This window comes from Mercenaria mercenaria, chromosome 5, assembly GCF_021730395.1.
Source record: "Mercenaria mercenaria strain notata chromosome 5, MADL_Memer_1, whole genome shotgun sequence".
NCBI classification, from domain to species: domain Eukaryota; kingdom Metazoa; phylum Mollusca; class Bivalvia; order Venerida; family Veneridae; genus Mercenaria; species Mercenaria mercenaria.
This window is the reverse complement of record NC_069365.1, coordinates 35,096,703-35,112,514: the sequence shown is the minus strand read 5'-3', so window position 1 is coordinate 35,112,514 and position 15,812 is coordinate 35,096,703. Positions and strand designations below refer to the sequence as shown.

Sequence of the window (15,812 nt, the reverse complement as noted above, 5' to 3'; positions counted from 1 at the left end):
CCCCACCTGATAGGTCAAGTACAGGCTAGGGGGGAAAGAACTGACTGGTCAATTTCTTCCCCAACCTGACAGGTCAAAAACTGGCTAGGGGCGAAAGAACTGACCAGTCAGTTTCTTCCCCCACCTAACAGAGCCATGACTGGCTAGGGGGGAAAGAACTGACTGGTCAATTTCTTCCCCCACCTGAAGGTAAAGTACAGGCTAGGGGGGAAAGAACTGACCGGTCAATTTATTCCACACCTGACAGGTGAAGTACAGGCTGGGGGGGAAAGAATAACCAGTCGATTTCTTCCCCCTCCTGACAGGTAAAGTACTGGCTAGTGGGGAAAGAACTGACCGGTCAATTTCTTCCCCCACCTGACAGGTCAAGTACAGGCTAGGGGGGAAAGAACTGACCGGTCAATTTCTTCCCCCACCGAACAGAGCCATGACTGGCTAGGGGGGAAAGAACTGACTGGTCAATTTCTTCTCCTACCTGATAGGTCAAGTACAGGCTAGGGGGGAAAGAACTGACCAGTCAATTTCTTCCCCCACCTGACAGGTCAAGAACTGGCTAGGGGGGAAAGAACTGAGCGGCCAATTTCTTCCCCCACCTGACAGGCCAAGAACTGGCTAGGGGGGAATAAACTGACTGGTCAATTTCTTCCCCCTCCTGATAGGTAAATTACTGGCTAGGGGGGAAAGGACTGACCAGTCAGTTTCTTCCCCCACCTAACAGAGCCATGACTGGCGAGGGGGGAAAGAACTGACTGGTCAGTTTCTTCCCCCACCTGAAGATAAAGTACAGGCTAGGGGGGAAAGAACTGACCAGTCAATATCTTCCCCCACCTGATAGGTCAAGTACAGGCTAGAGGGGAAAGAACTGACTGGTCAATTTCTTCCCCAACCTGACAGGTCAAAAACTGGCTAGTGGCGAATGAACTGACCAGTCAGTTTCTTCCCCCACCTGACAGGTCAAGTACTGGCTAGGGGGGAAAAAACTGACCGGTCAATTTATTCCACACCTTACAGGTCAAGTACAGGCTGGGGGTGGGGGGGAAAGAACTAACCAGTCAATTTCTTCCCCCTCCTGACAGGGAAAGTACTGGCTAGTGGGGAAAGAACTGACCGGTCAATTTCTTCCCCCACCTAACAGAGCCATGACTGGCTAGGGGGGAAAGAACTGACTGGTCAATTTCTTCCCCCACCTGAAGGTAAAGTACTGGCTAGGGGGGAAAGAACTGACCAGTCAATTTCTTCCCCCACCTGATAGGTCAAGTACAGGCGAGGGGGGAAAGAACTGACTGGTCAATTTCTTCCCCCACCTGATAGGTCAAGTACAGGCTAGGGGGGAAAGAACTGACCAGTCAATTTCTTCCCCCGTCTGATAGGTCAAGTACAGTCTAGGGGGGAAAGAACTGACTGGTCAATTTCTTCCCCCACCTGATAGGTCAAGTACAGGCTAGGGGGGAAAGAACTGACCAGTCAATTTCTTCCCCCACCTGACTGGCCAAAAACTGGCTAGGGGGGAAAGAACTGACTGGTCAATTTCTTCCCCCTCCTGATAGGTAAATTACTGGCTAGGGGGGGAAAGGACTGACCAGTCAGTTTCTTCCCCCACTTAACAGAGCCAGTACTGGCTAGGGGGGAAAGAAATGACTGGTTAATTTCTTCCCCCACCTGAAGATAAAGTACAGGCTAGTGGGGAAAGAACTGACCAGTCAATTTCTTCCCCCACCTGACAGGTCAAGAACTGGGTAAAGTACTGGCTAGGGGAGAAAGACCTGACCAGTCAATTTCTTCTCCCACTTAACAGGTTAGAAAAAAGTATATGCTAGGGGGAAAAGAACAGACCGTTCAATTTCTTTCCCGCACTTGACAGATATTGAATTGTAATGGCAATCAAACAGAAGTTAAAAAATTTGATTTTCCAAAAAAAACAACATTGATTAAAAGTTACAAAAAAAAGAAACATATAGGTTTATTCAAATGAAAAACAATACCTATTTCATCTGAAATTTAAATGGAAAATGAATAGACACTTGTATCCCTAATAACAATATCGAAAGAAACCAGTACTTGAATGGAAAACTTGACTAGGGGGAAAGAACTGACAGGTAAAGTACTGGCTAGGGGGGAAAGAACTGACCGGTCAATTTCTTCCACACCTGACAGGTCAAGTACAGGCTGGGGGGAAAGAACTAACCAGTCGATTTCTTCCCCCTCCTGACAGGGAAAGTACTGGCTATTGGGGAAAGAACTGACCGGTCAATTTCTTCCCCCACCTGACAGGTCAAGTACAGGCTAGGGGGAAAGAACTGACCGGTCAATTTCTTCCCCCACCTGACAGGTCAAGAACTGGCTAGGGGGGAAATAACTGACCGGTCAATTTCTTCCCCCACCTGACAGGTCAAGAACTGCCTAGGGGGGAAAGAACTGACCGGTCAATTTCTTCCCCCACCTGACAGGTCAAGAACTGGCTAGGGGGGAAAGAACTGACCGGTCAATTTCTTCCCCCATCTGAGAGGTCAAGTACAGGCTAGGGGGAAAGAACTGACTGGTCAATTTCTTCCCCCACCTGACAGGTCAAGTACTGGCTAGGGGGGAAAGAACTGACCGGTCAATTTCTTCCCCCATCTGAGAGGTCAAGTACAGGCTAGGGGGAAAGAACTGACTGGTCAATTTCTTCCCCCACCTGACAGGTCAAGTACTGGCTTGGGGAGAAAGAACTGACCAGTCAATTTCTTCCCCCACCTGACAGGCCAAAAACTGGCTGGGGGGAAAGAACTGACTGGTCAATTTCTTCCCCCTCCTGATAGGTAAATTACTGGCTAGTGGGGAAAGGACTGACCAGTCAGTTTCTTCCCCCACTTAACAGAGCCATGACTGGCTAGGGGGGAAAGAACTGACTGGTCAATTTCTTCCCCCACCTGAAGATAAAGTACAGGCTAGGGGGGAAAGAACTGACTGGTCAATTTCTTCCCCCACCTGACAGGTCAAGAACTGGCTAGAGGGGAAAGAACTGACCGGTCAATTTCTTCCCCCACCTGACAGGTCAAGTACAGGCTAGGGGGGAAAGAATTAACCAGTCAATTTCTTCCCCCTCCTGATAGGTAAAGTACTGGCAGGGGAGAAAGACCTGACCAGTCAATTTCTTCTCCCACTTAACAGGTTAGAAAAAAGTATATGCTAGGGGGAAAAGAACAGACCGTTCAATTTCTTTCCCGCACTTGACAGATATTGAATTGTAATGGCAATCAAACAGAAGTTAAAAAATTTGATTTGCCAAAAAAAACAACATTGATTAAAAGTTACAAAAAAAGAAACGTATAGGTTTATTCAAATGAAAAACAATACCTATTTCATCTGAAATTTAAATGGAAAATAAATAGACACTTGTATCCTTAATAACAATACCGAAAGAAACCAGTACTTGAAGGGAAAACTTGACTAGAGGGAAAGAACTGACTAGTCAGTTTCTTCCCCTTTCAGAAAACTAATTCCAAGGGGGGAAAAAACTGACTAGGGGGGGAAGAAACTGACCAGTCAGTTTTTTCCCCGGGGGAAAGAATTGACTAGTCAGTTTTTTCCCGGGGAAAGAACTGACTGGGGGAAAAACTGGGCTGTTACACCGGCTATAATTCCATAGAGCTCAGCTATAACAAAATCCTGATGAGAACCCTGGTGTTATTATGACAATAGTTGAACACAGTAATTTACTTCGAGGGAATGTCCTCAATGATATTATGGTTAAAGGACTGCCCGGAAAGCCATTTAGTATAGACAGAAGGGAAATAAATGACAGGAAAAGTATGGTGGCTTGTGGCATTAGACACAGAGTGGTTTAATTCAGATAATTTATACAGAAAATTGCATTTGATGGGATGAAACTTTGTTGTTCAAGTCAGTCTTTTTTAATTCAAGGGGTTCGCTTAAACAGTGTAGACCAGACATCCCAACTTTTTCTGAATGCCAAGTGGGAGTTTTTGCTTCCCAAAGTGGGAGATTGAGGTGTTCAAGTGGGAGATTTTATACCGCGGTAATAATGTTCATGATAACGAAGCTTTTAACAAATCTAATGATAATATAAACTTATTTGCCCTTATAAAATCACTAGTCTTAAAAAAATCCACTTGTCTATATCTTATTATTCATGCATTTTTAATGTTTTGGAACAATAATACATGAAGCCTTCTGTGCAAAATTAAATAGTTATGGCACTTTAAGCACTATGTCTAAATTCAAAACACCACTGAGAATTAAACCTGCACTTTTATTTCTTTTGTTGGAAAGAAGACTTACCCAGGTGAATTTTACATGACAAACAGTACAGCTGTTAGAACTGTAAAAACAAAATGTATATAGCTAAAAGAATAAAAGTTCAAGCAATAGAAAATTTACTGTTTGATTCTCATCCCTGTCAACCAGTATTTAAAACCCCTGGCTCAAATACTTTATCCTGTTATCCAAAATTGAATGTCCGGGTATTGTTACACTTTCGTAGATTTGCCTAAAACTCCAGTTAAAAGGATGTGTTTGACAAATTGTTATGATGCAAAGACAGTTTAACAGCATTTGATAGTAAGTGATATTAAAATTTACCATGACATTTCCTCTTATCAAAATGATTTTAAGAGAAATGTTTTTTAAAACCTAGCAGGTTGACTCGGCGACCATCTACTTTCGATTTCAAAAAGTTACAGAAAAAGCTAAAGCCAGTATAATTTCTAATCTAAATTTGATTGAATTTAATTAGATATCTAATGTCTGGATTTTAATTTCAACTGTGACACATTAATCAACACCTGCTTTGTTAAATCGTGTAATAAACAATATCAGCACGGGTAGAATAAGGTGCGAAAATATCTGAAAGCTGTTGTTTACAGACTCGTCAGTAGTGATACAGTATCAGATAGGCGCAAAGAAGTGGATTATTTCATATTTTTTGTGTGTTTATGTTGTTTTGTTTTGTTTTGTTTTAATCGGGAGATTGAGACTTCTGATCGGGGTGATCGGGTTTTACAACCAGAATCGGGAGAAACCCGATCGGATCGGGAGAGTTGGGATGTCTGGTGTAGACTGTAAGTCGTTAAATTTGACAAGCTTGAAATTGGTTGCTTTCTCACAGAGTTACAAGTATCTCTTTGTAATGAACTGTTTCGTGTTCACACATATCAAACAAACTGTGAAACAACTGTTTCATGTTCACAAGTAACACATATCAAACAAACAAATCCACTCTATAGATTAAAGGTTTTTAATGTTTATGTGTCCATGCAGACAAACTGATCTGGGTAGTGCTATATAATCTTATTTATTTCATTTTGATGTTTGTTGTTTCCAAATACAGGACGATGTCAAGAATGAAACAGAACATATAAATCTCAAAGTTACAGGACAAGATGGTAGTGTTGTACATTTCAAGATCAAAAGGAACACACCTCTCCGCAAACTCATGTCAGCATACTGTGATAGAGCTGTAAGAACAATTTTTATTAATAAAAAATGTATTGTTGATTCAAGTGATTACACAACTTTATGAAATATTGATATACATTTGTCAAACTTAATGATTTGACTGTGGTCAGAAGATGTTGTTTTTGGGATCAGTAGGTCAAAGTGACTACCGGTAGTTCTTGCTTAATAATTAAAGATAGGATAGTTGCTTGTCAGTAGATAACACCTGATGTTTTTTATTAGCTTGTCTGATTTTAAAAAAAAGTACATGGTATTGTCATCACTTGATCATGTAGGCCAAGACCCATAACTCTGATATGCATTTTGTCAGAATTATGGCCCTTTTGTACTTGGAAAATCTGAACTATAACTCTTTTCTTACATATTGTCCAGCACTTGCAGATGAGCGATGGCACCCGTAGGCGGTGCTCTTGTTTAATTTGGTAAAATGTTACATGTTCATACAAGATGACATACCCATTAGCCTTCTGTAGGTCTCATTTGGGGCATTAGTGATTTTAGAATAGCCTGTTACAGAATTTCAACAAATTGCCAACTTGTGTTCAGCAGTTTATTCTTTTTTCTCCAGTCTAAAGCTTTTTTATTAGATTTATTAAATAGATTTATCCTATGTTTTTTCAGGGTCTTAAACTTGGTGTTGTCAGGTTTAGGTTTGATGGTAATCCTATAAATGAAACAGATACACCTCATGGGGTGAGTATAGTCAAAATAATTCGACGTTCAGATTGTTTTATATTTGTGACTGGCAATCTAAACGTCAAAACTTTGAAGGACCAAAATAATGGAGGATGAATCACAGTACACAGTCATGTAAAGTTATTGGTTTTATAGCTTGCGCATATTGCCGTGTAGACACAGTAAACGTTAATCGTGTACAGTACATACATATAGGTTTAAATCACCAGAAAATTCGTAATTTTGGATATTTAGTTATTTGATAATTTTTACATAAATCAATGAGGAATTGAATCCCCTTTTGATACATGTAAGTTTTATTTGAATTTATGGCCAGTTTGTGAAATAATCGGCATTTAAACCTAAAGAATGTGAAGCGTCGGCAGCGATGAAAATTTCATCAGAAATTGCTTCAACTATTTTGGTCTTTCGCAGAGCTCCAGATAAGCTGCGTATTTGCGCAATTAAAATTGCAGAAAACCCAATTGAATTCATACAGTGTGCATACTGAAAAGCAAGTAAAATTCCTAATACCCAATTCGTAAAAAATCGCTTGCGTATCGCTTTTTCCTTATTACTAGAACGGGTACGAGACTTTAACGCTAGATTTGACAGACTGGTTATACGTAACCGCAGAACAGGTTGCAATTTATCGGAAAAATCACAGGACCATTCAGTCGGCCGGTCAGTGTTATTTGGACGCTTTGTAAACAATTTACACCAATAAAATGTAAAAGAGGTTGCCGAAAAAACATTGTTGCAGCACAAACAAACAAATTAGTGGGATATTTTGCTGTTCAACATTGACAGTTATCTGTTTGTGACGATGCAGTGTCACCAATCAGAGCTCCAGATAAGATGCGTATTTGCGTAAATACGTTTTGAAATTTACAAAAAACGCATTTAAAATCAAACCTACGCGTACTGATACGCATTGAAAAAACGGGATACGTATTTTACTCGATTAAAGTGCGTAATCCAATTTTATCATAAATCAAGCACATCCTTTTTGTAATCGAGTACAACAAACAAAAATGGCGTCTCATAAAAGCAAACGCAAACGATATCGTAACATAATGTTATTTTCTTCTTCAAGTATATTAAAGCGTGTGACAAGAGATGACTTGGACAATGCCTATCGCTAAGCACGTGATCTATGATATATTATGGGTAACTGTTGAAGAAGCAGAAGCACCATACATGTGGGTGTTTCTGAAAAAAACAAACATTGACAGTCAAAATATCACTGGCTGTTGATATATTGGGGAAACACTACTTTCTATAGTTTTGTCGGCCATAGTCCAGGCTTTGCACCACTAAAATTATGACTCTAATATACTGACTAGAGGTTAGGGTTAGGTCGACTATGGCCACAGTGGTTCGTTTGCCCTATGGAAAATAGCCTTACCCGATATATCGCAGTGGTCAGTAACTTAAATTAAGATGTAGAGAGATGTAATGTATGCAGTAAACAAAATGTTAAACTATCTGAATGAAGGCTCAAAAAATATTCAGGAAAACAGCATTGGTCGACAAAGGCACTTCAGCGGAGCACATGAATATCAGAAAATTATACAAACAAACAGTTATTATTATTACCCTTTTAAATAATTTCGAATTCTGAAAAACCATTTAGAATTCTAAAATACCCTTTTGAAAAAATATGTAGGAGTAAAATACCATTTGAAAAAAAAACTAGGGGGTAAAATACCCTTTAACCTAAAATCTTATCTGGAGCTCTGACCAATACTGGGTGACATCTTTTGGGAGAATGCATATTGCGGTGACCACATTGTTTGGGATATTGTGGATGAACTGATCTCCTGCATTAAAAGTAAAAAAGAAAACAACAGTATGGATTATTCATTACAATTTTAAATACATTTTTAGCTCATCTGATTTTTTGAAAAAAAAATGATGAGTTATTGTCATCACTTGAGCGGTTGTCGGCGTCGGCCTTGCCTGGTTAAGTTTTATGTTTAGGTCAGCTTTTCTCCTAAACTATCAAAGCTATTGCTTTGAAACTTGGAATACTTGTTCACCATCATAAGCTGACCCTGTATAGCAAGAAACATAACTCCATCTTGCTTTTTGCAAGATTTATGGCCCCTTTTGTACTTAGAAAATATCAGATTTCTTGGTTAAGTTTTATGTTTAGGTCAACTTTTCTCCTAAACTATCAAAGCTTTTGCTTTGAAACTTGGAATACTTGTTCACCATCATAAGCAGACCCTGTACATCAAGAAACATAACTCCATCTTGCTTTTTGAAAGAATTATTGCCCCTTTTGGACTTAGAAAATCAGTTTTCTTGGTTAAGTTTTATGTTTAGGTCAGCTTTTATCCTAAACTATCAAAGCTATTGCTTTAAAACTTGCAACACTTGTTCACCATCATAAGCTGACCCTGTACAGCAAGAAACATAACTCCATCCTGCTTTTTGCAAGATTTATGGCCCCTTTTGGACTTAGAAAATATCAGATTTCTTGGTTAAGTTTTATGTTTAGGTCAACTTTTTCTCTTAAACAATCAAAGCTATTGCTTTAAAACTTGCAACTCTTGTTCACCATCATAAGCTGACCCAGTACAGCAAGCAACATAACTCCATCCTGCTTTTTGCAATAATTATTGCCCCTTTTGGACTTAGAAAAATCATTTTCTTGGTTGAATATTATGTTTAAGTCAACTTTTCTCATAAACTATCAAAGCTATTGCTTTAAAACTTGCAACAGTTTTTCACCATCATAAGTGGACACTGTACATCAAGAAACATAACTCTATCCTGCTTTTTGCAAGAGTGATGGCCCTTTTTAGACTTAGAAAATCATGGGTAGGACAATATTTCTATTATACAAAAAAAATCAGATGAGCGTCAGCACCTGCAAGGCGGTGCTCTTGTTGTATTAAACATTGAAGGGCGCCATTAAAGTACTTAGGTACTTAGTTAATCCTGTTTAATGATATATACCATGTATACTGTAAGCGAAAATTACACAATTGTTAGTGCAAGATTGGTGAAATACCCAACTGGTTTTAGCAAATACCCAGTTCTTTCTGAAAAGGCTTGGTAATGATATTATTTTTACCCAATTCAAATTTCCAATACCCAATTCAGACAAAAAGTGATGGGTAAATACCCAATTGCACCAAAAGCTTATCTGGAGCTCTGTCTTTCGAGTGTTTGACGCGATTGGGGATATTGCCCATATGAAAAAATTATCTAATATTTCCTAGGATCGCGTCATATTAGTTGGACTAGGGGTGAGTACTACCAAGTTGTTATCTGATTAAGGAAATCGTATATTTGTCTGTATTGATTCAGAACATTGCTGTACCTTCGCGCTTTCTTTATCTACTAAAAATGTCACAAGTTTTTGCAGACCACTGAAACTTCTGGTTGGGTTGCATCTAATTTACTATGTAGAAAATGTTAAGTACTCTGTAATTTTTCATTTCGATTTCCCACTAAGATATTCTAGTGCATGCACACGTGTAAATGCCTAAACGTATATTAAATACAATTAATCCTGATCGCTATCTTTGTGAAATAAAGAAGAACTCAACTGTTTATATTGGACGTGCCCGTCCATTTAGCTCAATGACAATAGGGAGAGCGTTGGTCTTTGGATCCTCCACCTCTGATTCATGTGGGGAAGTTGGCATTTACTTGCGGAGAACAGGTTTGTACTGGTGCATAATCCAGGAACACTGGTTAGGTTAACTGGCTGCAGTTTCATAACTGAAATACTGTTGAAAAACGGCGTTAAACCCAAAACAAAACAAAAACAAATATATTGGACGTTTATTGAAAATGATGCGAAATTTGAATTCAACGGCCCAATTCAAAGTGTTTACAATAAACTTTGAACATTTTTACCTCACAAGTCAAATGATCAACCATCTGGGGATAATCCTGACAAGTTTAAGTCTGTCCGACGCTCTGACCCTCCAAAATGACTCTGGTATAGACAAAGACAATTTTGACAAAGCCTGCACTAGAATATTTTAATGGGAAATCAAAATGAAAAATTACAAACAAATACTCAGCGTTACTGATTTTGTTACTCTGTGGTAGACCCATCACAAGGCGTGTGGGACATCAGGTAATAGGGTGTGGGGCAGGTACATAAGATATTCTACACTTTTTGATTGTTCAAGGCAAGTAAAATGCCCTCAAGTGGCAGGTAAAAAAATTTTTTTTATCTTCCCGGTACTTGTATTTGACCAAAGCATTGGCTCATGCTCCACATTGTGTAAGAGAAAATAGATAATTTTTTGTTTTAAGCCCACCTGAGCACTGATTGTGCTGACAGAACAAAATGGAAAAGTTAAAAGTGGAAAGATTAAAAATCAGTGCAATCTGACTAAAGTACATCTCCATAGAAGGCATGTTGTTTATTAGTGCCATTTGATACAATTGCATAATTGCTTATTATGTCTCCCACATGTAGTGGGGAAGACATGTTGATTTACTGCTGTCCCTTTGTCTGTCACAAAGATTGTCCACACAACTCCGACATCACGGAGTTTTTACATTACTTGCTGTATACAATAAGTCTGAATTTCACCAAACCTCAGGAGCGTAGTTGTGCATATTACTTTCATGTCTTGATTAAATTAAATTATTTTCAGCAGAGTCATGACCCTTGGTTTGTCAAATTTTTTGTTCTGTGCCAGGGACTGCGTTTGTGGCGAAGTTGAGCGAAAACTTCGCTTTAAAATATTTCACTTCGCCCTTCCCGCCCAGAAAAGCGAAGTTCAAGTCGCCTTAAAATTGGATGAAAGGAAAACATAATCGGCAATAAAGTGCGCCGATATTATACATCTCGGTTATGTAAAGTCTGTAAACACAATACGCAATACACAGGATGTCACCGGGAGGCACGCGCGGCGAAACGTGTCCATGACAACAAAAGATGATCACTCGATTTCAGATTGACGCCGCATGATAAGCTGCTAATTGTTTGCATTTAATGTGATTGCAGTAAACGATAATTAAGAATGAAAGAGTATATTAAAGCTGACCGACATCGAGATCAGAGAGCCCGAAAACTTCGTAAAAACGGCGATAATTAACTTCCGAATTACAAACCTAATTACGTGTCAGTCGGCGCGTGGAGTGATGGACATCTGTCAGTAGCTAATTAACTTACGACGCTCCGCTACTGGCATACTTAGTTTGTGGCAGCGAACAATTGAAATTCACCGAGATTTTTGATTCACAATGCAGAACTTCGAACTCGAGACGCCATTTCGCGGATCGAGCTGACGCACGGGACACTATTTTTGTGCGGGTCAACTACGAGTTTTTCATGATTTTCGCGGTCAAAACACGGAACCTCGGTCAACCGAACGCCCTCAAACTTGTCTTATCAGTTATTCTTGTTTTCAGATAAAAATCGTTTCGAAATTTTTATTGCCATCACAGTGTAGACTACCCGTTACTCCCGACGTTTTTTTTTCAGTTGGATCTGCTTACTATTCATTTTAATCTGCATTTCTCTTTCATTAAAAAACATATTGAAGTTAATATAGGCCTTGACAAACTATTAAATTTGTTGTTTTACAAAAACAGAGACAACTCTTTTAGTTAATTCTGAAATGTGTTAAGGGAGGTAATACATTTAACCAATTTTTAGATTTTTTTATGTCAAAATATGTATTTTAAAAAATATTGCCCCTGATTTTAAGTATTTTATCTTCTGATCATACAAATAACATTTCATTGTAAGATAGAGAGTTTTTTAAACTCTGTAATTGTCAAATTGAAGGAACATAAAAAAAATTTAAACTCAGAATGTCACATACCTGAAAAAGCATGCTCTAGGAAGGAAAAAATTTAATCCAAGAAATATTAAGTATGATTATAGAGGAAAGATTTGTTGTGTGTCAAGTTGTTAAATATTTTGCAGTAAAACAGTACAAATATGTACTGTATTGTTAAACATTGCACCATTTTATTTAAGTCATAGCAAGATAATCTAATAAATGGAACTGAATAAACATTATTATTGTTATTTAATGCATGTAGCAATTGTTCTGTCTCACTTTGCCGAAACTTCTCCCAAATTTCAAAACTTCTCCCTGTTTCCCAAGGAGGGAGAAGTCACTTCTCCCTAAATTTCCAGGCTAAGGTAGTCCCTGCTGTGCTACTTCTCCACTACCAATGGTTGGAATTCCACCAAACTTCACAGGAGTTTCCAGTTTGTGGATTTAACGCCGTTTTTCAACTGTATTTCAGTTATGTAACTGCGGGCTGTTAACCTAACCAGTGTTCCTGGATTCTGTACCAGTACAGACCTGTTCTCCGCAAGTAACTGCCAACTTCCCCACATGAATCAGAGGTGGAGGACGAATGATTTCAGACACAATGTCTTTCATCAAATCGTCACAGAGAACATATGGCCCGCCCGAGGATTGAACTCACGACCCCGAGATCCGTAGATCAGCGCTCTCCCTAGATTGAGCTAAGCGGGCGGGTGTCACAGGAGTTTCAACTGCCAAGCTTAGTTAATCCCCCACCGTGGCGGAGGGATTATAAGAATGGTCTGCGTCCGTCCGTCCGTCCTTCCGTCCGTAACAAATTCGTGTCCGGTCCATATCTCCTAAACCCCTTGAAGGATTTCCATGAAACTTGGGTCAAATGATCACCTCATCAAGACGATGTGCAGAACCCATGAGTCAGCCTTGTCGGTTCAAGGTCAAGGTCACAACTCAAGGTCAAAGGTTTGAGCCTGCCATTTTGTGTCCGCTCTATATCTCCTAAACCCCTTGAAGGAATTTTATAAAACTTGGGTCAAATGATCACCTCATCAAGACGATGTGCAGAACCCATGAGTCAGCCATGCTGGCTCAAGGTCAAGGTCACAACTCAAGGTCAAAGGTTTGAGCCTTCCATTTTGTGTCCGCTCTATATCTCTTAAACCCCTTGAAGGAATTTTATAAAACTTGGGTCAAATGATCACCTCTTCAAGACGATGTGCAGAACCCATGAGTCAGTCATGCCGGCTCAAGGTCAAGGTCACAACTTAGGGTCAAAGGTTTGAACCTTCCATTTTGTGTTCGCTCTATATCTCCTAAACCCCTTGAAGGATTTTCATCAAACTTAGGTCAAACGATCACCTCATCAAGGCGATGTGCAGAACTTATGAGTCAGCTCAAGGTCAAGGTCACAACTGAAGGTCAAAGGTTTGAGCCTTCCATTTCGTGTCCACTCTATATCTCCTAAACCCCTTGAAGGGATTTTATAAAACCTGGGTCAAATGATTACCTCATCAAGACGATGTGCAGAAATTATGAGTCAACCATGCCAGCTCAAGGTCAAGGTCACAACTAAGGGTTGAAGGTTTGAGCCTTCAGTTTGGTGTCCACTCTGTATCTCCTAAACCCCTTGAAGGATTTTCATCAAACTTTGGTCAAATGATCACCTCATCAAGAACTCATGAAACAGCCATGTCAACTCAAGGTCAAGGTCACAACTGAAGGTCAAAGGTTTCAGCTCTGTATCTCCTAAACCCCTTGAAGGATTTTCATGAAACTTTGGTCAAATGATCACCTTATCAAGACGTTGTGCAGAATTCATGAGTCAGCCGTGTCAGTTCAAGGTCAAGGTCACAGCTAAAATCAAAGGTTTTACCCTTTCACTATCCATAGCAGTGGCGGGGGATTTAGCTGTCTTTCAGACTGCCTTGTTATATATTATAGTTGGAATGTTATTGTTCAGTGATTTTACCTAGAGTTATGGCCCTTATTTTATGGCATTTTACAATTTCTGCCTGTTAGGTGGTGGGAGACAAGTTTTTCTTGAAAAACAATTGCCAGTTTATTCTTACATTTTGTCTAAATAATATTTCCACCCGGTGAAATGAGTTTTATATGTAAAAATATCATACATTGTGTTTTACAGCTTGATATGGAAGATGGGGATTCAATAGATGTGTTTCAACAACAGACAGGAGGTTCATCGTTACTATGATATATTTCATAAACTTTTGGGACAGACATTTTCTAAGCTGAGGCAGGCGCAGAACACCTTTCTTAATCAACAACTGTGTCACTCTTTTTTAAAAAGAAATTTCTCAACTCGTACTGGAATCTAGGATTAGTTGCAATTTTTAAAAAAGTGGTTTTAGTTGGTTTGTGTTTTAACATTTGCTTTTGTGTTAACATATATGATTAATTATCAGTGAAATAATGGACTTTAGAGAATGTACTGAAAAGTGTTATCCTTTGTGCAAACTTGAAAAAGTGGATAGGATTTAGAACTTCACAAAGATCTATCCATGTTATATTTTGTAGAATATGTTGTCATAGTCACTACAGTCAGGTGGCATTCGATATCACATCTCATCATTTCATACTTACCCATATCATCTTTTCATTGTAAATATATGCTTTAATCATGTTTAACTCATCAATAGCAATTGTTTCGTGTTGTAATAAATTTTGATCTGACATAAAAATGAATGATAGGTCAAAGACATTTCATATTAATAGTAGCTGTTTTACCAAGTTTCTCCACATAAAAGAACATAATAAAAGTATATTATAGGTTTTTGGTTATTATGAAAAGACAAAAGAACTTACTATTACATGTATACTAGATATGTATGATTTTTCACATTAAAAAAATTCCACATTGCCATGGTGACAAATTTTTAAAGAAGTAAAACCACCACTTCAAAAAGGTAATTTATTAAAAAGGAAAAGAATTGTCACTTGCTGGCAAGTGTGAAATCTAAAAATACTTGGTAAAGAAATGAGACAATTTAAATACTGATTTTTGCATTGTGTATAGTAAATGTTTCATTCATTAAATGTTTTAATGAAAATGTGGTGTCTTTGTGTTTTAAAGTGTCTACTACTTGATTTGCCAAGTAAAAAATACGGTATATATCAATTTTATCTCCCTTTCTTAGCTCACCTGACACGGTTCAGGGTGAGCTATTAGTATAGGTGGATGATCAATCGTCCGTCGTCAACACTTTTACTTAAATATCTCCTCTGAAATTATGGGTCAAAATTACTCCAAACTTGGTTTGTAGCATCCTGGCATGGTCCCCCCTCAAGTTTGTTTAATTTATTGGCCGCTAGAGCTAAAACAAAAACTTCTAAACGACTTCTCATGAGCCACTGGATGGATCTTCATTAAACTTGGTCTGTATCATCATTGTAAGGTCCTGTCTTGAGTCGGTTCAAATTAGGGCTCTTGGCCCCTTTCAGGGGCTGCTAGAGCTAAAAATAGAAATATCTTCAAACAACTTCTTCGCATGAACTGCTAGAAGGATATTCATCAAACTTGGTCTGTAACGTCATTTTAAGATCCTCTAAAATTTGTTCAAGTGGGGGCACTTGGCACCTTTTAGGGACCGCTAATGCTAAAAATAGAAATACCTTTAAACCACTTCTTATGAACCACTTGATGGATCCTTTTCAAACTTGGTCTGTAGTATAAATGTTAGGTCCTGTGTCAGTTTTGTTCAAAACTAGAAATATCTTAAAACCACATTTGCTCATGAACTATTTAAAGGATCTTCATTGAATTGGTCTGTAACATCATTGCAAGGTCTTCTCTCAAATTTGTTAAAATAGGGACACTTGGGGGGCCCTTTTTAGGGGAGTTAAAAATAGAAATACCTTTGAACGACTTCTTCTCATGAACAGCTTAATGGATTTTCATCA

At 38.7% G+C, this 15,812-nt stretch overlaps 1 protein-coding gene across 1 annotated transcript in view; it reads left to right on the top strand.

Annotated features, from left to right (window-relative positions):
- LOC123556794 (small ubiquitin-related modifier 3-like) overlaps positions 1–14,962 on the top strand; it is a 32,361-nt gene extending 17,399 nt beyond the window's left edge. The window contains exons 2-4 of the mRNA XM_045347774.2: positions 5,330–5,458; positions 6,079–6,150; positions 14,038–14,962. Coding sequence (XP_045203709.1) covers positions 5,330–5,458; positions 6,079–6,150; positions 14,038–14,106 — 270 coding nt within the window. The 3' untranslated portion in view covers positions 14,107–14,962. The remainder of the gene's footprint in view (positions 1–5,329; positions 5,459–6,078; positions 6,151–14,037) is intronic.
- The last annotated feature ends 850 nt before the right edge of the window (positions 14,963–15,812 follow it).